At 40.3% G+C, this 27,898-nt stretch overlaps 1 protein-coding gene across 1 annotated transcript in view; it reads left to right on the top strand.

The window, feature by feature from the left end:
* LOC150011305 (scavenger receptor cysteine-rich domain-containing protein DMBT1-like) overlaps nucleotides 1-27,898 on the top strand; it is a 199,303-nt gene that overhangs the window by 136,751 nt on the left and 34,654 nt on the right. Inside the window, 7 exon segments of the mRNA XM_090275094.1 lie at nucleotides 1,665-1,706; nucleotides 1,798-2,112; nucleotides 2,369-2,401; nucleotides 2,995-3,132; nucleotides 3,552-3,647; nucleotides 4,512-4,652; nucleotides 27,221-27,373. Coding sequence (XP_090131220.1) covers nucleotides 1,665-1,706; nucleotides 1,798-2,112; nucleotides 2,369-2,401; nucleotides 2,995-3,132; nucleotides 3,552-3,647; nucleotides 4,512-4,652; nucleotides 27,221-27,373 — 918 coding nt within the window.

The raw sequence follows: 27,898 nt of genomic DNA, 5'->3' as shown, positions 1-27,898 counted from the left end.
CCAATTCCTTTCTCTTTCCTTTAAATTACAAAAACATTGCTTACTTACTGTTAGCAGGGAGGGCATATAAAATGTAAAAGGAGAAATGAAATGTATCCTCAGACTCCTTGTTCATTCATATCCTCCTGATATAAATAGAATTAATGGACTAGTAAGTACCATTTTCTAAATTCATCCATTTTCACTAAATCATATCCAAACTCATACCCATAAGTGGATTTACATTGGTGTTTTATTATTGGCTTTTACAAAGTTGAGATTCAATCATACATATTATTGTTAAATTGGGTTTTTTTAATAGTGTATTTTATGGTATTTTTTTCCATTACCATTTATCCCCCTTTTTCTCTACACTTAACATTTTTTCCCTATATCTTGTTTTTTTCCTTCTTGCCCTCTCCCTCACCCCCACCCCCCGGCAACACCCGATTCAGTTATACTTTGGACAATATTTTGGGAGGTGCCTGAAATCCACAGCAGTGAGAAACAGATATTTTACAGGCAGAAGCTCACTTCCTTCCTTGCTTCTCTTTCTTCATCGTTTTTTCTTACTCTTGTGAAAGACTGAAAGAATATTAAACTATAAGACGTTATTGATGGTAATTTTCTACTATCAAGCATAATAATTGAGAGGTAGTGAGGTTTTCAATCCTGAAGTGACATCCACCCAAGAGAGGTCCTGTATCATTTTGAGAGATGTTCTCTGCACAGGGCAGATGGTTTGATAGAATGATACGGAAAGAGAAGTCCAATTCTGACATTTTATAGCAAGTATGGTGTATATGTCTCTTTTCTAGTGTTGTTCTTAATTTATGTCTATTTTCTTTGGTTTCAAGTCTTACATGTGTTTGTTTGTTTTTATCCTCTTTGACCTCTCAACATAGTTTTTCTTAGTATATTTATTTAAGTCTCATACAGACATTTCTGTCACATTAACTACTTAGTAATCTCTCTTTCTCTAAATTCTACTTGTTCTAGTCCTTTTTAAAAACGTGTTCTGTCCCTATAGTAATCTTTTTTGCTTGTCCATATCTCACACTGAAAAAATATTGGGGAAGTTTACAATCTGTTGTATAATTTCCCTTTTAAAAGTGTAAGTGCCATATTCAAAACAAATTATTTCTGTTTTCTGGACTTGTTTTTAACATCTGCTATTTATTACCATTATCATTACCATTAGTATTATCATTAATACTAATTTGTATTTCCTTTCTTACCTTACTGATTAGCGAGATTTAAACAATTATAATTCATGGGATTTTATTCATTTACTCATTCAATAAATGTTAATCAAGCTCTTATACCTAGTATTTATAGAAGATTCTCAATGAATACTTGCTGAAGGAATGCATGCAATGTGCCAGGCACTGTCTTAATAGCAAAAACACAGAGGTGAATAACATATGCAAGGTCCTTCCTCCAGAGGAGCTTTCATTCAGAGGTGTCTGTGTTTGTATTTGTGTAGATGGGGATGTGATAAACAGGTAAACAGATAAAGTATTTTCAGCTGGTGATAGAGACTCAGTAACTCAGGCCATTAATTATGAGGCCTGTGTTTTCACTTGTCATTTCACTGAGCCAAGGACCTTAAATAATCTTGCTGTGGGGCAAGACCACACCCAGCTGTTCCTGACCCAGTGCTTCCCCATTGTCTGCTTCTGCAGGAAGGAGACCCAAGAGCTGTCCCACTGCTGCCCCCTGCACAGGTACAAAAGCCCCTCCCATCCTCCCTGTTGGCTCCCAGGGTTCCGTCCTTCCCACCAGGGGCAGTAACAGGAGGTGCTGCTCCTTTGTCAGACAGAGACCAGCTCCGACTCAGGGATGGAGACACCGAGTGCTCAGGGCGAGTGGAGGTTTGGCACAGTGGCTCCTGGGGCACGGTGTGTGACGACTCCTGGGGCCTGGCGGAGGCCGAGGTGGTGTGTCAGCAGCTGGGCTGCGGCTCTGCCCTGGAAGCCCTGCAGAGGGCGGCGTTTGGCCCCGGAAATGGGAGCATCTGGCTGGATGAGGTGCGGTGCAGGGGCAGGGAGTCCTCCCTGTGGGCCTGTGCTGCGGAGCCCTGGGGGAAGAGCGACTGCAAGCACGAGGAGGACGCTGGAGTGAGGTGCTCTGGTGAGTGGTGGGAGTGGGTTCGGCTCTGGTTGAGCTGGAGCAGGGGTGGGGCAGTGGGCTGGGCTGGGGTGAGATGGGCAGTTTGTATTCAGAAAGCTTGTAGGTGCTGTAGCCCTGGATTAGGAGAGGGGAGCCAGGAGGACTCAACATTGGTATTGAGCTAAGCAAAGGGAGATTTCAGGGCTCAGGAGGGAAAAGTGGGCTACCCTGTGTTCTAGCCAATTCCTGTGCTCCAAACTCTTGTTTTTCTCTCTAGGTAAAAGAACAACATTGCCAACCACTAGAGCAGGTACAGTGCTACCCTACCATCCATGCATAGGAGAGAATGTTCAAATTCTTGGGACACGTTCTATAGGTTCTCTGACAGAATTAGCCAACTGGAAAAAGAAAGATCCCAAGAGGCTACTGGGTGGTGGGGAGTTATCAGCATATTTTCCTTGAAGAAACTTTCCCTTTTTGGTTCACTGTGCCAGAATTTTCTCGTGCCCTCAGACCATGGAAGTCTGGCTCTTGTGTTGTAGAATCTAAGGTTTTCTTCACCAGCCTGTGAGTGTTGCTCAGCAGCTGACACTTATGCCAAGATTGTTTGATGCTCTAGTCTGGAGAGGCCCAAGAGAAGGGGCTGAAGCTGTGCCCTGGTCCTCAGAGATTGTTGTAGTTCCTGGGCTTCCTAATAACCCCCAGCACCCCTGTGGACCATACCCAAGCAGATCTGAATTTATCTGAGGCCATGACCTGAGGGAGTTCCCACCAGGGTCACCATCAATCCCATTATGTTGGAAGCTAGGACTTCACTGTCCTGAGCTCTCTGGAAATGTTGTCATAGTGAGATTTCCTGTATATTTGTCCTCCTCCAACTCCCCTTGGCTCTGTTCTTTTTAGGAACCAGATCTGACCCAAGATCTGTCCCTGGCATCTTCTCCCTGCCTGGGGTCCTTTGCCTCATCCTGGGGGCCCTTCTCTTCCTGGTCCTCATCATCCTGGTGATTCAGCTGCATAGATGGAGAGTGGAGCACAGAGGTGCACTGCAGGCGGTACTGGGTAACATGGAAAGTGTGTGGAGACAGGAAATGTGCCAGGGATTCCAATGGGAAGATTGGGCAACGTATCTGTTCTTACCTCATTTGTTTGCAAAAGTCCATCTGCCTCTCGTTAGCCACTAAGAGCTGAATATACAGAGGTTCTAGAGAGTGGGGTATGAGCACTCATAAGTCATGGCTATTTATGTGAGATAGGAAAGAGTAAGAGCTGAACTTTGGATACAGTGTCAGAACAAAGGTAGAAGGTGCAAACATGGTGCATGGGTAGAAGGCTATAGAGGTGTCCTGGAAGCCATCAGGGTTTTTCCACGTATGAGCATCGGGGACAATGAAGGATCAGTCTATCAGTTTAGGGCAGTATAAGTGGGGCAATCTCTGACCTGCTGGTGGTTTGCTCAGCCTTATCCAGTTTTGAAGATGCTCTTGATGAGGGCTTGTATGAGGAGATTGATTATCATGTAACACCAGAGAAAGAGGATCTACTGAGCAGCCCAGGTGAGTTTCCCTGCCTTGCCCTCCTGGAACCTCTATCATTCAGCCATCCACTGGCTGTAAGCCATATATTCTCAGCATCTGCAGACCCCACATATACCCCAGGCTCCAAGAGGCACAGTGAGCCTCTCTAGATCCCCTGTGAGCTCAGAGCCTTTCCTTGACACCATGAGTGCCATGCCAGCCCTAGCATTTCTTTTCAGCATTACTGTGGAGTATCTGGGTGTGGCAAAGTTTGTTCTGTTCATTTTTGTGATGTTTGTCTCCACATTAGGGTCCCTTCCAGATGACTCAGTGACAAAACTGCCATATTACACCAGGGATGGTGAGAACAGTGACTATAAATATGTTCTAGATAGTGGAGGTGGATCTATCCTGGCTGGGTATAGGGGGAAAGGGAATGTCCCCAGAGATGAGAGCCAAGGGAAATAATCTTCCTTTGAATGAGATGTGAGGGTTCCCTTGTCTCTCTGGACTCAACTCCCTCTTCTCTTGTGGCTCTGTAATGCCTGATGTTAGGGACAGGCTCTCAGTGTCCAGAACACCTTCATCCAGTGACTACAGGCACAAATTGTTTTTAAAATAACATCTGGAAAGTATATCCTGATAAAATATTCTAGTAATGGTCCTTGGTGTGAGAGTTGCTTTGAAAAATATGTAGTTTTAATCAAGAAATACTGAGATATTTGGATCATTTTCCCTTTTATTGGCACATAGAAATGAAATACATGGCCTAGAAAAAACCTTTAAAGCATGGGGTGAATGGTGCCTCTGTTGAGCAGAATCTCTGGGTCAGAAAGGATTGCAGGTATTACCCAAACCCACCCATTTGCTGTGGTTTCACCTGACCCCATTGTCTGCCCATAGAAGCTGCAGCCCAGAGGACTGATGCCTTGAGCGAGGGTTATGATGATGCAGAAGAGGTACCAGTGCACAAAGCTCCTTCTGCCTCTCAGATGGGTGAGGAGGAAGTGCCCACAGAGAATGGGGTTAGAGCTTTTCAGACAGGTGAGTGGGATTAGTTGATCCCTGTCACATTTTGTCTCTGGCCTGGACAGGATGAACTTGAACTTCCCAGTGCCCATTTTTCTTGTAAATTCAAAATTTGCATGTCTTCATATGTTCAATAGCATCACTTATACCACATGCCTTTCTTTAATGCTTCATATTCCTTTAGAGGAAGGAAACACTCTGTAGTCTTGGTAGCTGTTCTTCCATAACTTCATTCTTTTTTTTTTTATTTTAAATATTTCAGGTTATGCTATGACAGTTGTCCCAATTTTCCCCCTTTGCCCTCTCCACACAGCCCACTCTTCATTCCCACAGTCAACCCCACATGTTGTCCATGTCCATGGGTCATTCATATATGTTCATTGACAAATCCTTTCACCTTCTTTCAACCAGTTCCCCCTTCCCACCTCTCCTCATACAGTTGTCAGTCTGTTACATGTTGTCTATGCCCATGATTCTATTTTGCATCTTATGTTTTTTATAAGATTCCACTAATAAGTGAGATCATATTGTATTTGTCTTTCATTGAATGGCTTATTTCACTTAGCATAATAGTCTCCAGGTCCATCCATGCTGTTGCAAAAGGTAAGAATTTCTTCTTTTTTTTGCTTTTTAGGATTCCATTGTGTAAATGTACCACAACTTTTTCATCCACTCATCTACTGATGGGTGCTTAGGCTGTTTCCAATTATTAGCTATTGTAAATAATGCTGCTAGGAACATAAGGATGCATATATTCTTCTGAGTTGGTCATAAGTTCATCTTTGATGTGCCTGTGATAAGATGTATAGAGTAATTGAGCATATTGACAAATCCAAAAATGGAACAACTGTTCTGGTAACATTTTTGTCTCATATATGGATAATAGTTAGAGGCTTAAACATAATGCAATATTGGAATCTGTGAGATATTTTGATACTTTAAAATGCACTGTGATAATACATTAGCACTAATATGTACAAGATCTATGATACATGATGGATTAGGTATTGAAGCCATGGTGGTAGACTATAGACTCAGAATGGTAGGCAACTATGATCTAATCTGCTCCTGACATTTCAATGGCCAAACGAAGGCACTCATTATCCAGAGAATAGTGTTTGTCTATCTGAGGACTAAAGTCATTCCATGGAGAGGGGTGCAACTGTACAAGATTCCTGTGATTGTTTTTGCTGGCATCTGAGAACACAAGCCAAGGCCACCAAGAGCAGAGTTAGATTGTGAACCCAGACCTGAAAATCGTGAAAAACGAAATTTCCAAATCCTGTCATATGATTCTTACTATTCTTGGGTTATCTCCCTGCTCATTGTGTAAGCCAGGAAAAAAGGGTGTTCAGAGAGCACCCGTGTTGGTCACAGATATCCTGTGATCCAGTATTTCCCAGGTAAGCTGTGCACCAAGAGACCCACATGGATACACCCTTGCTGTAACTTATACTAAATACTCTGAGCCTACCTGAACATTAACGACTCCCCAGAAATGCTTTGTCATCACCATATTCTAGACTTGCTTCTACCATAGGGCACTGCCCTGTCCCTCTGCCACAGTTTTAATTAAATTGTCTTTGCTGTTGCAGGTTCCTCTCTGCACTTCCCTGGAGGGGCATCTCACCCTGGGAAGGAAGATAGTCCCTGGCTGCTCAAGGGGGGAAAGGGGGACCTTGAGTATGATGATGTTGAACTAAGTGCCCCTGGAACATCTACAGTGGCTTTTAAAGCGGTTGCATTAAACATGAGATGAGGCCTCAGATATTCTAATTGCCTGTATTCCAGTAGAGCAGTGTTGACCTATAATTGTATTTCACTATATATGGAAATTGCTCAAAATTAAATATTCAGAATAAAATACTGTTTTGCTTTGTGGATAATTTAGCAAGTTGGATTCAATTGCTTATAGAGGATTAAACCTCAATGAGTTTCCCTAAGAGGAAATCCAAGGTAAGTGGATTGACCTGTTTTCTCATCTCCTCCACACGCTACTCAAGGCATTAACTTGCCCAGAATCACAGATGTTCCAGGTCACTCTTCATAGGCAAGGGACTCTAAACTTGGCCGAACTCACCCCCTCATTCCTAGCAAGATGAACTCATGAAAAAAAAATCCCTGAATCATGTATACTCTTTCCTGGGATGTCACATCATCTGTTTATAAACAATTTCTAGACACCAGACTTGGGTGTCAGTTTCAAAGTTGAGAGTGAGAGGTTGGCTAGTAAGAGAGAATGAATATAGCTTTCCTTATCCTGCTCAAAGGAGGGAGATGGGGACTGTTTGAATGAAGGTGAAGGGATTAGTCAAAAAACATATATGAAGGACCCCTGGACATAAGACAATGGTGTGGGGATTGACGAAGTGAGGGGGTTGGTTGGGTGGAGGAAGGTAATGGGGAAAAAAATTAGGACAACTGTAATAGAATAAACAATAAAAACCTAAAATTTAAAAATGTAAATAAAATAAAAATGTAATTGTATATAACTGTTTTTTCCCTTGTCAACTCTATTTTTCTAGGCTTTTCTTTTTTCATTTATTACTGAAGCCTACACAGATTCCTCACTCTTTTCTCATGTCTTGTTGGTTATCAAACAAATTTATTTATTTTTAAATTTTTTCAAAAACTTATTTAAATGATTTGGGGGGGGGGAGATAAGGAGAAAAAGAGGAAGAGATTCATGAATGTGAGAGAGAAACATCAATCAGTTGCCACTTGTACATGCCCCAACCAGGGCCCAAAACAGCAACCCAGGTATGTGCCTGACCAGGAATCAAACTCATGACCTTTCAGTTTGCAGAATGATGCACAACCAACTGAGCTACTCCAGCCAAGGCAGTTATCAAATCCTTTTAAATTCAGACTTTTCTTTCCTTTACTTCCTCTTAATTCTTCAGGACATTGTCATTTCTTGTGTGTCTAATTATAAAACCTTCTAAGCAAATTATATCAACTCATCTTTCTTTACTAGAAGTTGATGGAGGACAAATTGGCACTCACCCACAGACCTGAATCTAAGTGGGAAACAAAGCAAGGAAGAGGAGATGTACACAGAGGAGATCCAGAAGGAATATAGACAGAAGAATCAAGACCTTTTGACCCTATGAGTTTTACAGACTGGATGAAGGGATCTGACACAATTTAACTAACAGAAAAAGAATTTCAGACTAGTGGGCTTTTTCTCTGGAAATATATTGCTTCAAGATTGCTTTGATCTAGTAACAATTTGAAATACAAATGTGGTTTTGCAGTGATTCTTCAGGGTATAGAGATATCATGTAGCAGTGACCAAATAAAGAATCCACCTTCAAACACTCCACCACATAGTAAATGTGTGGAGGTGTTGCTGAACTAATGTAAGAACTGAGAATGGTGTCCTGGTTATGAGCTGAGCCCAACTTACTACTTAATTGATGACTCTGGATGCTGTCCAGGGGCCTAAACTACTCTCACTCTTGTAATCTTCATAAGTTTGGGCAGGGCACGAATATTGGAGGATGTCCAGGGCTTCTCCCAGTATAATATACATGTTCATTGGCCATTGGAAAGTGATAAAACCAATTAGAAGTAAAATGTACTCGCAAAAATTATTAGATGCATGGTGTTAATGAAGTCACAAAAGAGAGCTGGCTACTATAATTTGGGGAGATAAAAATCAGGAAAATATGCAGAAGAGAGAGTTAGGAGAAGCTTCCCCACCCAGATTTGTGAGAGTTCCAGAACAAGCCTTTTTACAGACTGGCTGGTCAAAATGCAGCCAGCAGTTGGTAAAAAGACTTTCAGAGTGTTTAGACTTAGGGAGAACAGCAGCAACCATTTCAAATGATCTATGTTGCTTATGAATGAGCCTTTTTGAGGGACTGATTTTGGAGAATATACCATTCTAGGGTTTGCAACAAAAGCCAGAAAACTCTCTGCTTAGCAGCAATTATGACGAAGCAGCCAGAATGTCATGATGAATTAAAACTGAGAAAACTCATTGCTAATGGACTTTTACTATAAAAATGCTAAAGGAAATCATTCAGGCTGGAAGTAAATGACAGTAGAAGGAAACAGTTCTACAAGAAATAATAATTACAACCATAAATGGTCATAATAAATAAAGTACAAGATGTCAAACTGAGTGGTCATGAGAAAGAAATGTCTGAGATCTTAATACATAGACTGGGAAGATATGTAGGGGAAATGAGCCACAAAACAGAACTACAAGATTTCAATGCTAATACACTCAAGTCCAACTTCTCTTAGACAAAATAGTACAAAAGGGAAATAAATTTAAGTTGTCAATGGTTCACAAAGGAAGACAGATACCTAAAAGAGTCAATCAGATAAAAAGAAGAAATGCCTTGGCAAGCAAAAGTAATGATTATCCCAGAGAGGCCTAAAATCAGAAATTTTAATAAATATCCTTCTTAAAGCAGCAGCCCTTTTAAGAACCATAGGAAAGCCATCCATTAAAAACTGGGAGAGTGGTTAAGTGGTTCAGATAATCAAGTCACACTTAAGATGAAAATCAGGAAGACAGTGTAAAAGACTCAAAAAATTATTGTGTGAGTTTCAAAGGAACAAAATTATTGCCCAGGGGTTTAGCCCCTCAATAATTGTCCTAACTACACTATATTGAGTAAATTTCTCAGTTAAAAAGGCTTCAGCTCCCATTAAGAGGAAATAAATTTGAAGGAGAAGAGCTGTTTACTAAGTCAGAATCAGACTCTGAATAGCAGCATACGGCAAAGACAAACCATGTCTTTGAGATTCTGAAGATCCTCTTGCTCTAAAAAGAGTTTGAGAGAATGACTTTGCACCAAACTTTGTGTGAGAACTATTTTTCTGTTAGTATCTCCTCTGCTCTAGGTGTATATCAACCCATTAATCCCAGTGTCAGCTCTGTGCCAGCATCAAGTATATGGATCTGGAACAGCTGGGAAACATATTTTTTCTATTTAGATATAAACCCAAGAATATAACTTACAAATCTAAATCAATATCCAAATAAGCACAAAGGAAACAAAGTGACATTCTGCAGGATAACATTCTGTCACTTTTACCTTTTATCAATCAAGAAAAAGAAACATACAGAAGTAAATACCTAGCACCTTTCACAAGGGGCTGTGAAATGATGTGATGTCAGCAGAGTTAAAAGAGCAGATGGATTACAGAGAAATAAACATGTTAAATGAAGAGTTAATTTTGGTTTATGAATGACCAGAAAGGAGATGGTTACTTGTGGCTGTCCAAAAGTTAAAATAAAAAGCTCATATACATTGAAAAATTTAAAGAATTATGCTTTGGGAGAGAAAGAAACTGTTATTGTCAGAAATAAAGAAAACAGAGTCAACATTCAACTCTGGCCTTTCAAAATAAGGTTTTGAGGTTCCAAGAATAAAAGAGTTGGAAAGACTAAGATATTCTAAATTTCAAATTGAGAATTTGTTTTGGTAGGACTCAAAACAATTGTAAAGCATAGATAAAGAAGATGCAAAATGTATTTTTAGGGAACTACCCAAACAGAAAGGGGAAACCAGACCATCTTTTGTTATGGGGTGGTGAAGGAGAAGCATGTGAAACAGAAAAAAAGGGGGGGAAGATGCTACCTGAAACCATCAGTGACCCCACCTTCTTAGATCTGAGGCCATGAGGAAAGGTGTGGCAAGAATGAAATCCAGGTGGGTTGTGGGGAAAGCCAAATGCAGAAGAGCACATGCCCAGTTTAGTCACTGATACCTTATTCTGGTTTCCATTGATCAGAGAAGCTCCCAGATGCTCTCCAGAAAGTAGCCTTAGGATAGTATAGGGAACTGCTCTGCGTGGCAATGGCGAATGTAGCTCAGCCCTGGTTTGGAAAACCAACAGACATGAGGTGACAAACAGGAGCCAGGCCCCTAGATGGGCTTTCCCGTGGGAATTAGGCCTGCATTGTACCTACACTGCTTTGAATCTTGCTTTTGCTAAAACTCACTCACCCTGAATTGAAAACAACAGATGTTTAATATACAATTTTTAAAAACTTTTTGAGGATGATTCTGAACTGTTTCAAGGACAGGATATCACTAGCCCACCCATCCTTATCACTTCCTTGCATGCATGATATTCATTTTTTTTTGTTTGTTTTCTGTAAGGAATAATCATCTAAAGCAACCTTGCCTCTAGCATAATGAGTTATGGCTTTGTTTAATGTACTCCATTCTGAAAGCAATAAAAGCCTGTCCAAGCAAATGTCAGGGCATGCTCTATCACTTAGAGAGTGGCTGCTATGTCCCTTTTCGCCACAGGATTCATAGAATCCATGTGATTTTGTTTGCCACATACACAGCGCCACAGATACTGCTGGCCAGGGTCCACAACAAGATAGTTATAGACAGTGGCAAGGGAAGTAAGGGTATGCAAAATAGGGGTCTGCCTCAAAATTTGAGGTTATTAACTCATGTTACCACCCACTCTTGGTGCCTTCTCAAGCTCAATGTTTTCATAAGGCACCCCCGCAATGTACACAAACCAACCCTGTGGTCCCCTCATCTTGGCCCTCAACCGTTAAGCACACAGATGTGGGAAGGAAACATTCTGTGACACCCCCATCCCCAAAGTCCCCATCAGAGCTCAGAGACAGCTTCATGCCCTGCTGCATCCCATACCTGAAGTTCTCAATGGGACAAACAGTGAGGGCAACTGTGAGTCAGTCCGCAGCCTTGTCACATTCCTCACTAAAAGGACCCATGTCAGCAGGTACAAGTTCTCAATTCCTGCCGTGCCCATTCTTTCTTCTTGGGACTTAGGTAAATTAAAAGGAAGGGGGGGGTAACAATGGAACACATGCATGTAATACTTCTCATTAATTTTATAAGATTCAGTTACGCATGCCTAATCCCCATAGCAATACATGTCTTCTTCCATATCTGCAAAAATCTATTATTAATTATAACTGATTACAAATATCAGAACCAGAATTTAAACTCAGGTACTGGAGCTAGAATCAAGTTCTGCTGTCATTCAGAGATGACACTAGCCTCTCTCTGGGGCCCAGATTTATTATTTCTTACCCAGTTTTGGACTCCACACAATCACTAGAAACCATTTACCCAGATCCTAGACATGAGATATATTTGCTGGAGTCCAGCCACCTCTTCCCCAAAAATGCCATAGGCATGCATTTAGTGTAACCAGTCACATACGGTCTCATTTAGCTCAGGATTGAGATCTCATAGATAAGGCACAGTTATGGGCTCCACATTCTGCTATACAGACTGATGGGCTCAAAGGTGGTTGCAGGGTCTCAACTCAGGGCTGGCATGCTGTCTTTAAGCAGCATCTTATATTCCAGAGCTTGGGATGCAGGGTCAATGTGGACCAACTCATCTCTGATAAAGGCAAGATCTTCTTTGACACATAAGGAAATATCAGTGTACAATCTTATAAAAGATGAAAGGGAACAAGGTAACAGAGAGTACACCACCCAGCTGGGTCACACAATGGACGTGAGAGACTGCAATGTAGTGGTCAAGAGAACAGACTCAGCAGTCAGACTGCCTGGTCTTGACTCACAGCTCTGCCCATGCTGTATGTGTGACTTTAAACTCTCTGTGCTTTCATTGCTTCATCTATTAAATGAGGGAAACAATCAAGCCTACACAGTATAGTCTTGGTGTGGAGTACTAAGTGATAGCATAAATGCTGGATATTAATAGTAGAAAAGCAGTAAAAGGGCACCGCTCTTCATCCTATCTCAGAAATCACAGGACTCTAGAATGTGAAATTCAATTCTGTTACCTCTAGCCTTGACTGAAGCCTGTCAAAAAACTTTTATGAAACTACAGTGGTACCCTGATGACATAATGATAACTGTGCCACTCAGAGTTGTGAGCCTTCTACAACTGACCCCTCTCTCTTTTGTGTTCCCATTCTGCTGATTGTGAAATTCTACCTTAGCATCTGTAACCCTTTCATGATCTCATTTGTTTACTTGACAATATTACTTTATAAGCTCTAATGTTCTTAGTAGAAGTTCTATGTCTAATTCACCTCAATGTCTGGCTATTTTAAAATTCTAAATATGTCTATTGAATGAATGAATAAATGAATGAATGGCACTCTGCTAAGTGTTTTACACACAGCCATTTCAATTAAAAATAACTATTTTTGATAACACTGTTCATCTTAATATTGTGAGGACTTAATATTGCAATAGAAGTTATATAAATTGATATAATGATAATTGCATTGAAGGCTATTACATTAATGTATTTAATACAATGCCATTACATGGTATGAGCTATGTTCAAAGCAACACAACATTTCTCCAGTGATTACAGTAAATTCCAATTTCCAAAAACAAATGCAGCACCGTTCCCAGGGCAGTGCTGAGACAGCTGGTTCTAAAAACATAAATGCTACAGGTTTTGTATATTCAAAGAAACAGAAAACAAACCACAACATACTGACAGGTGAAGACGATGAAGCCTCGTGCTTTATCAGATTATCTCTAAGAGAGCAGGAAGTTTATATATTTATCACTTGGCACACTTTCAATTAAAACCACATGTAACTATAACAGGAAGAAAATTTTGTTATAAAAAATTTTAGTTCAGCAGCTTCTATACTGAATAAGAAATACAGAAATAAAAATCAGAAAGAATTTTGTTCCTTTAATAATTGGTAAATTAGCCTTATAAATTGTAAAAACAATACAATATATTACAACAATACTGTAACATAATATTATCATTCTCAATTTACCCATAAGAAAGTGGAGGTTTAAGAGGTTTTGCAATCTCTTATCTGAGAAAGTTAATAATTAAACACTCATGCTTGGGGAAACATTCCTCAAGACCTACCAGAAACAGTGACTAAATACAAAATATTCCTTAGGAATTAAAAAGATGTATAAAACATTTTAAAGAAAGTATTAATTGTGCTATTTCACAAAAGCATTGAAGATTCACCTTACCTATTTGTGTTCCTTGTGAATGGCACAAGGTTAATAAAGGTCCTTCTATCAAAGCCCACTTCATCACAATGGCTTGAAAGAGCAAGGTCAGGAAATAGCTCAGGTCCAACCCATCATCCTTGTTCAGCCCTTTTCAGACTTTGACCAACAACACCTAGCAAAAAGCTTGCCACTGTATGGGCCTCATCCGTTTCTCCACAAGTCCCGTGCACTATGCCCAGAGACCAGACTAGATCAAACCTACTAAATCAAAGACAAGCAGATACTAAGCGGACAGCATGCAGACCAAGAACCCCTTCCCATTGCCATTAGGGTGGTAAAAAGCACCCTCATCACAGGGTCTATTTTAAGAAATTGAAGAGACAGAGAGAGATAGAGAAGAACACAGTTACAAAGGGGAAAAAATCACAATGAATAAGTAACTATCAATAATAACCTTAAAGGTAAATGAATTAAGTAAAAAAAGCATAAGGTAGCTGAGTGGATACGAAAGCATGACCCATATATATGCTGTCTACAAGAGATACACCTCAAAACAAATGACCTACACAGACTGACAGCGAAGGAATGGAAAACGATATTGCAAGCAAATAGACATGAAAAATAAAGCAGGGGCAGCAGTACTTATATGAGGCAAAATAGATTTCACAACAAAGGCCATAAAAAGAGACAATGAAGAACATTTCATAATACTCAAGAGAAGAATCCATCAAGAAGATATAACCCTCGGAGAAACAAGATGGCGGAGGAGTAAATGGAAGCTACACTAACTTTCTCCCAGAACTAGTCTGGATTTACAACGTAATTTTGGAGAAATCATCTGGAATAACCAACCGAACACCAGCTGGAGAGAAGTCTTATAACCACGGAGAGACAAAAAGGCCGCTACATCACAACGTGACCGGTAGGGAGTGCGGAGACGCGGAAGGGCTGGCTGGGCTCACACGGGTGGCAGCTGAAGGGACTGAGAAACAGCTCAGCAGCCGGGGATTCCCCCTGAGAAGGGCAGGGTCTAAACCCCCAGCTGAGCTTCCCAGCCTACAGCAACAGAGTGGAAAGTAAAATAGTATCCAGCTGAAAAAAGCAAAAAGCCACAGGGTTTCTTGCTAGCCGGAGAGAAACAGCTGGAGAAAAAGAGTTCTTAAGCGGATCACATATAAAAATATTTTGGCCCCCACTTACCCTGGGCACAAGAAGAGGGAAGACAGAGAGGACTGGAAATGCTTGGGGAGAGTTTGGTGTGGTGGCTTTGAGGGGAGAGCTGGGGAAGCGGCCGGACAGGTCCCAGTGCAGACTCATCCCCACACTGCAGGCAGACCATTCCCCTCCTCCAAGTGGCGTCAGCCTGAGGGGAAGCAAAGGCCCTGCCTACAGGAATTAAGCTGCCACACCCATGGTCCTTAAGCCTGACAGCTAATCACAGATTGAATAGATTAACAACTAAAGAAGCCAGACAAAGGCAGTAGATCCCTGAAAGTCTCCAACAGGCTGCCTAGGCCCAGACTGGTACAGGATCTGACGCCACCAGGGGCAGATCCAGGAAGTGCAGATCATTCTAAGAAGCACCAACAAACAATAGGAGTCACAAAAATGGGGAGACAGAGAAACAACCCCCCATCGAAAGGAAAGATAGAGTCCCCAGAAAGAGTGCTAAATGAAATAGAGGGGAGCCAACTATCAGATATGGAATTGAAAGCATGGATTATGGAGAAGCTCAATGAGCTCAGCAGAAACTACAAAGAACTCCAGAAAAACTACAGTGAACTCCAGAAGAACTATAAGGAGCTTACTGAGAATTATACCAGCATCAAAAAGGACATGGAAGCTATCAATAAGAGCCAGGAGGAAATGAAGAATACGATCTCTGAATTGAAGAACACAGTAGAAGGAATTAAAAACAGGCTAGAGGAAGCAGAAAATCGGATCAGCGAGCTGGAGGACAATGTAGACAAAAACTCACAGACAGTGCAACAAAATGAAAAAAGGCTGAACAAGACTGAAGAGGCTCTAAGACAGCTGCAGGACAGCATGAAATGTAATAATATCCGTATCATAGGAATTCCAGAAGGAGAAGAAGAAGAGCAAGGAATAGAAAACCTTTTTGAAAAACTAATGACAGAAAACTTCCCTCACATGAAGAGAGAAAGAATCATGCAAGTCCAGGAAGCACAGAGGGTCCCAGTGAAGATGAACCCCAACAGGCCCACTTCAAGACACATCATAATTAAAATGCCAACATTCAAAGACAAAGAGAGAATCCTAAAAGCAGCAATAGACAAACAACTAATAACATACAAGGGAGCTCCAATAAGGCTATCATCAGATTTCTCAGCAGAAACACTAAAAGCCAGAAGGGAATGGCAAAATATATTCCAAGTAATGAAAAACAAAGGCCTACAACCAAGAATACTCTACCCATCAAGGCTCTCATTCAAAATGGAAGGTGAAATAAGGAGTTTCCAAGACAAAAGAAGGTTAAAAGAATACATCTTCACCAAATGAGTATTGCAAGAGATACTAAAGGGTCTGCTTTAAGAAGATGAAGAAACAGAGAGAGACAGAGAGGAACACGAGTACAAAGGGGGAAAATGACAATGAATAAGTATTGAAAGAAAGAAGGAACTTCTACCATTTGCAACAACATGATTGGAACTAGAGAGAATTATGCTTAGCGAAATAAGCCAGGCAACAAAAGAAAATTACCTTATGCTATCACCTGTTAAAGGAAACTAATGAACAACACAAACAAATGAGTAAAATCAAACCAGAGGTATGTAAACGAGGAATAAACTAACAGTAACAAAGGGGGAGATGGGAGGGAGAGAAGTGGTAAGAAGGGGAAGGGTCTAGTCAAAGAACATGTATAAATGACCCATGGACATGGACAACTGGGTGGGGACTGAATGTGGGAGAAGGGGGGGACAAGGTGCAGAGAAGCAAGAGGGGGATAAAGTGAGACAACTGTAATGGAAAAAAAAACAAACAGAAAAATTTTTAGTGGGGGAAAAAAATAAAAATATAAAGAATAGAAATGCAAGTTCAGTGAATATTAGAAGGACAAGAATTTTCCTTCACACTGTATATATTTTCTCCCTATCTGATCCCTCCAGAATTTGGCATTCTAAAGAAGTAAGTAATGACCTAAGTTTCTTTGCATAAAATTAATAAGACCAGTTGTTAATAACGATTTTTTTGACTAAGACTTTGACTGGAATGTCATGCCTAAAGGAGACATGCTTGGGCTTTGGTTGTTACCAAAAAGCCCTGAGCAACTGGGACTGACTTTCAAAGGTAATTAAAGTCCACGAGATAAAAGGTCTGGTACCTTAGATGGATGAGCAATCTTTCCAGGGAAGGAACGAAGCTTGTTTTCCTGAAAGATGGCTAGAAGGGACCTTAAGGCACAATGGAAAACCAGGAGGACCTGGAAAAGACAGGTGTTTACAGGCAAGGCTGAATACCAGGTATGTGGCTCAGCTTCTGTGCCCTGAAGGGCAGACTGAAGGTCACCCTAAATGTTCCTTGCGTAAGTTCCAGCAAAGCAGAACTAAAGATCATAAGTGATCATTTGCTGCTCTTGTTGTGTTTATGAAAATGAACAGGATAATTAAAAATGAACTTAATGCAGTCCCTTTAATGACAAGGAGGGTAATCTTAGGGAGAAAATCAAGATTCAAGGAAGATCACAATGCCCAGTGGTAGACTATAAAGTAGTGCAGCTAACCGTCTTTAAAGTTTCTTTTCATTTAAAGTTTGTTTTCATTTGAAAGTTAAACTATATCTGTGGCATTATCAAAGATGTTTAATTTACAGGCAAGAAGAATGTCAAATGCCTTGCAACTGGATGTCTTTCCGATAAGACAGTCCTACAGATTTAGAGACTTGTATGTGGGTTATGTTACATAAATTAACATGTGTTTTCTGTTTTCATAGGGCATAAGCCTACGATCTCATTACCTGAATGATTGTCTGTACGTATTGGCCTCACTTAATCCTGTCTGCATTGCTGCCTCCTGAGACTCAATGGTTTGGCTGAACTAAGTGGCTGGGTTGGTGAAGAACGGGGTGGTCTGTGGGCTTCACTTTAAAACTGGTTTCTCTTTTCTATCCTAATGGCTTGAACAGAAAGAGCCCAGAGGCCTGAGAGGGGGGAAACCTAAAATATTTCCCTTAGTCCAAACTAAGTATAATGGGCAAAAGGGTTTTGGACAGGTGAGATATACCTGGCACACCTTCCTCCAAAGAAGCCCTTCTTTTCCCTAATGTGGGACATTGAAAAATTAATACCTGTCTTTTGTCATCTAGTGGTTACGGATTGAATGATGTCCTTTAACCCTGTTTCCCCCAGAATACAACAAGGATGCCAGCCTGTTAAACCAAGCATGCCATTGTCCAGAGACAGCCAACCAACCTGGAGTCTGCACGATCCTTCCCCTTGTGGGAAGGCCACCCTCCCCTCCACACCCCCACTCTTATTAGGGATTTCTTGACCCAAGGGTAGGTAGGACGATGACCATGTCCAGCTTGAAGCAGCTAGAGGAGCTCGAGACCTTCGTCCATTATCCTTTATAAGATTGTAAAGGGTCTTAAGTCTGAGAGGGAGGGATTGTTATTTTTTATTGTTAAAATATTTAACTAATTAATTAATTATTAAAAAAAAGAAGAAGAATATATGAAAGGGTGAGCCATGGGCATGGACTTGGGGAGAGGATTGTCGGGGAAGGGGGGTGCTGGGCGGAGGGGAGCAAAGGGGAAAAAATTGGAACTATTGTAACAATATAATCAATAAAATATACTTAAAAAAAAAGAAAAAGAAGATATCACCCTCATAAACATATACGCACCCAACATAAGGGCACCAAAATATATTTAAAAAATCTTGGACCACTTCAAGAAAAATATCGACAGCAACACACTCATAATAAAAGATTTTAACACCCCATTGTCATGAATGGACAGGTCTTCCAAGTAAAGAAACATCAAGGATATTGTGACACTGAGCAACAGTCTAGATCAAATGGACTTAATTGATATATACAAAACATTTTAACCCAAAGAAGCAAAATATACATTCTTTTCAAATGTACATGAAACTTTTTCAAAGACAGACCACAGTGTAGGACACAAAAAAAGTCACAACAAATTCATGAAAATTGAAATTATATCAAGCATCTTCTCAGATCATAATAGCTTGAAACTGGAAACCAACCTCAAGGAAAAAACTCAAAAATATTCAAAGTCATAGAGAATAAATAACACACTATTAAATAATGAACAGGTTTAAAATGACATCAAGAAAGAAATCAAAGTTTCTGGAAACAAATGAAAATGAACACACAACAGCCCAAAACCCATGGGACACAGTGAAGACAACCCTGAGAGGAAAATTAACAGCTATACAGGCCTACCTAAAAAGGATAAAAGAATCTCAAATATAAAACCTAACCCTGCATCTACAAGAATTCGACAAACAACAACAAACAAAGCCGAGATCAGGTAGAAGAAAGAAAATCATCAAGATTAGAGGAGAATTAAATGACATAGAGACTAAAAGAACAATCCAAAGGCTCGATAAACCCAGAAGCTGGTTCTTCGAAAAGATACACAAAATTGACAAGCCTTTAAGTAGACTCATCAAGAAAAAAAGAGAAAAGACCCAAATAAACGAAATCATAAGTGAAAGAGGAGTAATCACAAGCGATAACACAGAAATACAAAGAATTGTAAGAAATTACTACAAAAAAACTATATGACAAAAATTTTGACAACCTGGGTGAAATGGACAAAAATTTCCGGAAACATATAATCTTCCAAAACTGAATCAAGAAGAAGCATAAAGTCTAAATAAACTGATAACAGCTAGTGAAATTGAAGCATTAATCAAAAAACTCCTAGCACACAAAAGCCCTGGACCACATCGCATCATAGGAGAATTCTCCAAACTTTTAGGGAAGAACTAACTCCTATCCTTCTCAAACTATTCCAAAAAATCCAAGAAGGGGGAACACTCCCGAACTTTTTCTCTGAGGCCAGTATTATCCTAATACCAAAACCAGGTCAACACACTACAAAGAAAGAAAACTACAGAGCAGTATTGCTGATGAATATAGATGCTAAAATCCTCAACAAAATATTGGCAAACCGGATCCACCAATACTTTTAAAAAATTATACAAACTGCCGGCCAAGATGGAGGCCAAGACTGACATGCTCCATCTCCCTCCACAACTAAGAAGGAATACAACTACCACAAAACTAGAAATAACCAGAAGTTCCAGAAAATAAAGCTACATGGAAGTCCAACATATGAAGTTATAAAGAAGTGGTGCTCATCAGGATGGGCAGGAGGGGCGACGCCAGGTTGGAGAGGTCAAGCTGTGCTGGCAGGGGCAGCAGCGGCGACACTGGTCGAACAGCGATAAGCACAGACACCTGTATTTAAGGGGAGGTGAGAAGTACCTGGGGAGCACCCCCGGCTGCAAACCAAACCTGTCAGCTTGTGATTCCAGTGCCAGAGAAGGCAGACCCCCATTGCCTTGGACTGTGAGGGTGGAAGGACATGGGACAGAGGAGGAGGATCCCAGTCTCTCAGCGGAGAATGAACGGCAGGAATCCATCTTGGACCCCTGCCCCCACAGAAGCACCACAGTGTGGTGATAAGGGTTGCCTGGTCATGACAAGTGCATGGGACACTACCCCCTATAGCGTAGGAGGTGAGACAGCCCAGCTCAGGAAGGAAAGGTAAAAACAAAACTGTCAGGATGGCACAGATCACAACAGCAAATATCTAATCTAATGGCTCAGCAGATAGGAAGTCTTTCTGGACAGAGTTCAGAGCTTTGGTTATAAGAATGCCTACAGACCTAATAGCAGATTTTAAACAAGACAGGGAAGAAATGAAGGCTAGCCCTGCTGAAATGAATGAAAACATATACAAAATTAGTGGTGTGGGAAAGAAAACCAGGAATCAGATCAACAAATCGGAACATAGGGAAGGAACAGTCAACCACTGCAAAAAGAGAAAACAAAAAGTGAGGAAAATGAGGAGAGGCTCAGAAACCTATGAGACAGCTATAAGTAAGCCAACATCTGAATCGTAGGGTTGCCAGAAGGTGAAGAAGAAGTACTAGAAATTGAAAAATTATGTGAAAAAATAATGAAGCAGAACTTCCCTAGCTTGGGGAAGGAAATAGACTTACAGGTCCAGGAAGCACAGAGAGTTCCAAAAAACTGGACCCAGTGAGAACCACACTAAGACACATTATAATCAAAATGTCAAAAATTAAGGATAAAGAGAGAATCTTAAATGCAGCAAGAGAGAAGGTGAGAATTATGTACAAAGGGATCCCAATAAGACTATCAGCTGATTTCTCTAAAGAAACTCTGAAGGCAAGAAGGGACTGCTTAGAAATATTCAAAGTAATGAAAGCAAAAACCTACAACCACACTTACTCTATCCAGCGAAGCTGTCAATGAGAATAGAAGGGCAGAGAAACTGCTTCCAGGACAAAGTAAAACTGAAGAAGTTCATCAGATTTAAACCACTGCTATACAAAATGATAAATGGACTTGTTTAGGAGGAAGAGGATCAAACTATGAACATTAAAATGAAGATTGTATCACAACAACCAATAACAGAAGCTAGGGAACTGAAACAAAGGCAAACTAAGTAGGCAACAATAGTCAGAAAAGAATTATAGGTATGGGGAATATTTTGGGGGGAGGTCAGAGGGGAGGGGTAAGGTGGGAAAGGGAGGGAGATGGTACAGGAATTAAGAAGCATAGTAGGAGGGAGTGGAATATACAGGAAAATATTGAGAAGAACTACATGCACAACCAATGGGCATGGACTAAGGGGGAGGGGACAATTGAAGGGAAGAGGATCACTGGGTGGAGGGGAACAAAGGGAAAAGAAATTGGGACAACTGTAACAGCATAATCAATAAAGCATTTTTTATATTTTTTTTTAAATAAATAAATGATTAATTATTTTAACAATAAAACATAACAAATCTCCCCTCTCAGACTTAAGACCCTTTATAATCTAATAAAGGACAATGGGCAAAGGTCTAGAGCTCCTCTAGATGCTTCAAGCTGGACATGGTCGTCGTCCTACCTACCCTTGGGCCCAGAAATCCCTAATAAGAATGGGGGTGTGGAGGGGAGGGTGGCCTTCCCTCATTGGGAAGGATCATGCAGACTCCAGGTCAGTTGGCTGTCTCTGGACAATGGCATGCTTGGTTTGACAGGCTGGCATCCTTGCTGTATTCCAGCCACTTAGTTCAGCCAAACCATTGAGTCTCAGGAGACAGCACTGCAGACAGGATTAAGTGAGGACTATACGTACAGACAGTCACTCAGGTAATGAGATCATAGGCTTATGCCCTCTGGTTCAATTTTGCTCATTTGTTTGTGTTGTTCATTAGTTTCCTGTAATAGGTGACAGCATAAGGTATTTTTCTTTCATTGCCTGGCTTATTTCGCTAAGCATAATTCTCTCCAGTTCCATCCATGTTGTTGCAAATGGTAGAAGTTCCTCCTTTCTTTCTGCTACATAGTACTCCATTGCATAGATGTACCACAAGCATATTTTTTAAAAAAAGAAAAGGAAAAGAAAAAAAGAAAAGAAAATCCTACAGACCACAAAAAAAGACTTGACCTAATAAGTGAATTTGGCAAAATAGCAGGGTACAAAGTCAATATTCAGAAATTGAAGCCATTTCTCTACACAAACAATGAAATATTAGAGATAGAAACTAGGAAAAATATCCCATTTACTATAGCAACAAGAAAAATAAAGTACTTAGGAATAAACTTAACCATGGAAGTAAAGACCAGTACTCAGAAAACTACAGAATAATGAAGAAAAAATTAAGGAAGACACAAATATATGGAAGCATATACCCTGTTCATGGATGGGAAGAATCAACATTATTAAAATGTCCATACAACCCAAAGCAATTTATAGATTCAATGCAATCCCTATTAAAATCCCGATGACATATTTCACAGACCTAGACAAATACTCCAAAAATTCATATGGAACCAAAAAAGACTCTAAATAGCCACAGCAGTCTTGACACAGAAGAGCACAGTAGGAAGAATCACAGTACCTGACATCAAACTATACTACAAGGCCACTGTAATCAAAACAGTCTGGTACAGGCATAAGAACAGACATATAGATCAATGGAACAGAATAGAGGGCTCAGAAATAAACCCAGGTCTCGATGGTCAATTAATATTTGACAAAGGGGGGAGAAGCATAAAATGGAGTGAAAATAACCTCTTCAACAAACTTCACCAAATGGTGCTGGGAGAACTGGACAGAGACATGCAAAACAGCAAAACTAGACCACGAACTTACACCACACACCAGAATAAACTCAAGATGAATCAAGGACTTAAATGTAAGCCATAACACCATAAAAGTCCTAGAGGAAAACATAGGCAGAAAAATTTTAGATATCACACACAGCAATATTTTCATCAATATATTTCCTAAGGCAAGGGAAATAAAAGAAAGAATAAACATATGGGACTACATCTAACTAAAGAGTTTCTGCTCAGCAAAAGAAAACATCAGCAAGATGAAAAGAAAACCAACCATATGGGAAAACATATTTGCCAATGATTGATTTGCAAGGGATTGATCTCCAAAATATATAAAGAACTTATACATCTCAACACCAAAAAGACAGACAACCCAATTAAAAAATGGGCAAAGGACCTGAACAAACACTTCTCCCAAGAAGACATACAGAGAGTCCATAGGCATTTGAAAGAATGCTCAACAGCACTAGCCAGCAGAGAGTTGTAAATAAAAACCACAATGAGATATCACTTCACACCAGTCAGAATGGCCATCATCAACAAATCAACAAACAACAAGTGCTGGCAAGCATGTGGAGAAAAAAGAACCCTACTGCACTGTTGGTGGGAATGCAGACTGGTGCAGCCACTATGGAAAACAGTTTGCAATTTCCTCAAAAAACTAAAAATGGAACTTCCTTTTGAACTAGTGATTGCATTGCTAAGAATATACCTGAAGAATCCTGAAACACCAATTCAGAAGAACTTATGCACTCCTATGTTCATAGCAATGCTATTTACAATAGCTGAGTGCTGGAAACAGCCTAAGTGCCAATCTGTAGATGAGTGGATCAAAAACTGGTACATTTAAACAATGAAATGCTATGCAGCAGAAAGAAAAAAAGGAACTCCTGACATTTGTGATAATATGGATGGAACTAGAGAGAATTATGCTTAGCAAAATAAGCCAGGCAATTAAAGACAAATACCATATGATATCATCTAATACAGGAAAGTAGTGAACAACAGAAACAAACGTGCAAAATTGAACCAGAGGCTTGTAAACAGGGAACAGACTAATAGTCACCAGGGAAGAGGGGGTGGAGGGAGATGAGGGGGATAAGTAGGAGAAGGGTTTAGTAAAGGAACGAGTATAAATAACCCATGGACATGTACAATGAGGTGGGGATTTGTTACAGAAACAGGGATGTCTAAAAACAAACCCCAGAGTTTGCGGCTGGGAGATGGAGAAAAGGAAGCAGCTTTCAGGATGCCTTTGCATGCCTGGGGCTAGTGGCTGGAAACTTTGTTGCACAAAGATCTGTTTTGAAGTTCCCAAGGCCCAGGAGGATGAGAGGGGTCTTGGACTGTGGGATGGTACTGAAAGAGTGGACACTCATGGACGTGGACAATGGGGAGGGATATGATTGCGGGAGAGGGGGTGAGTTGGGTGGGGGAGAGAAATTGGGAGAAAAGGGGACAACTGTAATTGAAAAACCAAAAATAAAAAATAAAAGAGTGGACAGAACCCGAGTAGGGCTCTGTGAATGGTCAGAACTGGTTGTCACACCCACTGCATCAGAGGACGCCGTCAGGGATATAAAAGCAGCTGCAGACATTTTAGCGGGGGTCCCCAGGCTGCTTTAAGAATGGGGCTCTCGCCATGCAGTTTTGAGAAGGAGAGGAGATCCACGTGGTTTTGCAGGAAGAAGGCAGTTTACAAGGAGGCTGAGAATCCACGTGGTGTGGCATTGGGAGCTGGAGGGCACCACAACACAGAAAGATCTCCCCAATCAGAATTGAATGATTGGCAGCTACTGGTAAAGCTGAACTGTGTCTAGGAAGTAGGGAAGCGGTATTTCTAGCTTTTCTAGGACTGGCCTGGTTGGGTAGTGGGAGGCAGAACTATGTGTCTCTGGGTGTTTTAAAGAACATGAGACTCAACAGCAGAAATCTGCAAATAATCTAAATATATATAATTGTTAAATAAACAATTCTTTTCTTTTCACTAAACTCTGGTATTCAGAGTTATAATTCTGGCGGCGGGCAATCGGGCCCCTAACTAAACAGCCCGTGGGTTCTGTTTCAATTGGAGCAGCCCAGGAGTTCTGTTACAGATTGACTGTGGGAGAATGGGTGAGCAGGGTTGGAGGAGAAGTGGGCGGTAAAGTAGGACAACTGTAATAGAAAAACAATAACTAAATAAAAAAAATTTTAAATATATATGAATAAATAAATATAATACATCACATTAATAGAACAAAAGTTTAAAATCATATGATCATCTCAATACATGAAGAAAAAGCATTTGACAAAACTATGATATAGTAATTAAAACAGTATGGTACTAGCATAAATATGGACACATAGACCAAGAGAACAGAATAGAGAGCCCAGAAATAAACCCTCACATATGCAGTCAACTAATATTTGACAAGGGAACCAAGAACATTTAAGAGGAAAGGAGAGTCTCTTCTACAAATGTTGGGAATATTGGATAACCACATGCAAAAAAAAAATAAAGAATTTTGATCCATGAACTCAAAATGAATTTAAAACTTTAACATAAGACCTGACACCATAAAACCCCTGGGAGAAAGGGAAGGGAAACCTCATTGACATTGGCCTTGGCAATAAGTAATTTTCTGAAGATGACACAAAAAGTACAAGCAAAAATCAACAAGTGGAATGACATTATGCTAAGTGGGACTTATGTTAAGTGAGAAGTCAGACAGAGAAAGACAAATACTGTATGGTATCGCTTATATGTGTAATAAAAAAGTTTAAAACAGAAAGTGGAATGGTAGTTACCAGAGACTAGGTGGGTGAATTGGGAAGATGTTTAAAGGTACAAACTTGGAAACAGTAGGTAAATGAATCCTGGAGATCGAATGCACAGCATAGTGACTATAGACAACAATAAGATATTATAAACCTCAAAGTTGCTAAGAGACTAGATCTTAATTCTTTTCACCACCAAAAAAGGAAACAATAATTATGTGACATGATAGAGGTGTAAGCTAACACTATGGTGGTAATCATTTTCGCACTACATAAATGTATCAAATCAACACATTGTACACTGTAATTTACACAATGTTAATGTCAATTATACCATAATAAAAATATTATTTTTAAATGATAACATTAGTACTTATTTGTTGATATCAAGGGTGAGATAAGAAATTTGTGTCAATTGATTCCATTTTCAAGCATTGTTATGAGTGCCACCTTATTTGTTTATTCAAAGAGGCCTGAAAAGAATGCAAAAGTGGACTAACTGGTTTATATGAAAATGAACAGAAGGGGAGGCATAGGAACAGAAATGTTGAAAAGAGGACCCAGGAGTAGAAGAGCATGCAGTTTCTAACCATTGAAGACTGGATTGTCAGGTGCAAATGGTCACATTGTAAAATGGGGATTCATCTTGTAACTGATTTGTAATCTGTAGTACCACCATGTCCCAGGAAACTATAACTATCCCTAGGGGAAGCGTCTGTTCTGATTACAGTAGTCTCGGGGGCAATAAATTCTCTGTGGTGTGAGAGAAGGAAAGGAAACACAGACTTTATACATATTGCCATCAAAAGCTCTGTATCTTTATGAGGCTTTTACTTACAAACCAGAAATAAAATGAGAGAAAAGTCCACTCCATGTCTGTTTCACTGTTTTCTTTTTTCATTTACCTGATAATTCAACAAACCATCATCTGCACACTACATCATGTGCCCTTCACTCTAAGAAAAGTCTCTTTCCTTCCCCTTTCCCACCCTCTTTGTCCACCTCCAACTATCTTCAAAGAAACCCCAAACCTGAAAATTTTTAATCTTTCTAATTCTAATCTTCCACCCACTTGATTATTTGTTCTTACTGATAGATGCTTTTCCTTTCTTTACATCCACAACATGTGACATCAAAGATCTAGACCTAATTAAACAAAAATCATTCTTATTTGGCCCATGGGGTGGTAGAAATGTCCCAGAAACAGTGCATCTGACTGATCTCCCTGGCTGCGCTGAACCAGCCATTGAGCCAGACCTGTCGGCTGGAGAAAAGGAAGCCACACATATTTATTTAAGTATTGATTTATTGTAGAAGCTTTGTGGGATGGGGGAGGGGGATCAGAGTAACACCTGACATTAGAAAACCATATATCTCATATAAGGAGATATTTAAGATTCAGCATCTAATTGGTGTTTGAATTTCAGGAAGTTTCCTTTTATATAGTCTCTGATAGGAGGGAAGATGTTAAGCAGAATTTCTATTGGCTGCTGGAAGATGGTGATGTCAGGGGATGGGACTACATAACCCCCTTCCTGCTGTAGGATCCCCCATTAAGGATCAGGAGGATTCTTTGTATGGTTTGAGGACGTTGAGACTGTTACCTGCAGACATGAAGGTCGAAAGGACCATGAAGGGGCACTGCTTCCTCCAAGGACTTGCTGTTTTTCTCTTCAGTGTCATAGCGAGCACTCAAGGTAAGCATAGCCTTACTTCTTAAAATCAGCAGGGAGACTGGATTAGCCTTAAGTCTGGGGGAATCATCCCTTGGATTGCAAAGACGGGTCTCTATTGACCACTTGGTTTTCACCACATGTAATCTTTAGTGGCAGTCAATGTTGATTTTTCTCTTGTAGGGACTCTGTTTTTCCAGTTTCAAAGTGAGATGTTGCAGAGATGCAAACCATGTTATCATATTGACCCAAATCTCTGTTCAGCCATTTACAACACCTAAAAGTCCAAATCACTTTCTGTAATGAACTATGGCTGAGGGTCTACCCAGACTGGGCCTCTGATCTGTCCTTCCTGTAGTCTATATTATATCTCTCTCAACGAATATTTTGTTATCTCTGCTCTTTTAGCCAATAGTGTGTGTGTGTGTGTGTGTGTGTATGTGTACATATGTATACATGTATTTGTTGGAGAGAGAAAGAGAGAGATGAGTGAGCAGAAGTTTGAAGAGTACGTGTAGGCTGGGGGCTAAATGTGCAAGCAAGAATATG

The sequence above is a fragment of the Furipterus horrens genome, unplaced genomic scaffold (assembly GCF_987537825.1).
Source record: "Furipterus horrens unplaced genomic scaffold, mFurHor1.1.pri manual_scaffold_4, whole genome shotgun sequence".
NCBI lineage: Eukaryota > Metazoa > Chordata > Mammalia > Chiroptera > Furipteridae > Furipterus > Furipterus horrens.
This window is presented reverse-complemented; position numbering and strand designations above follow the sequence as displayed.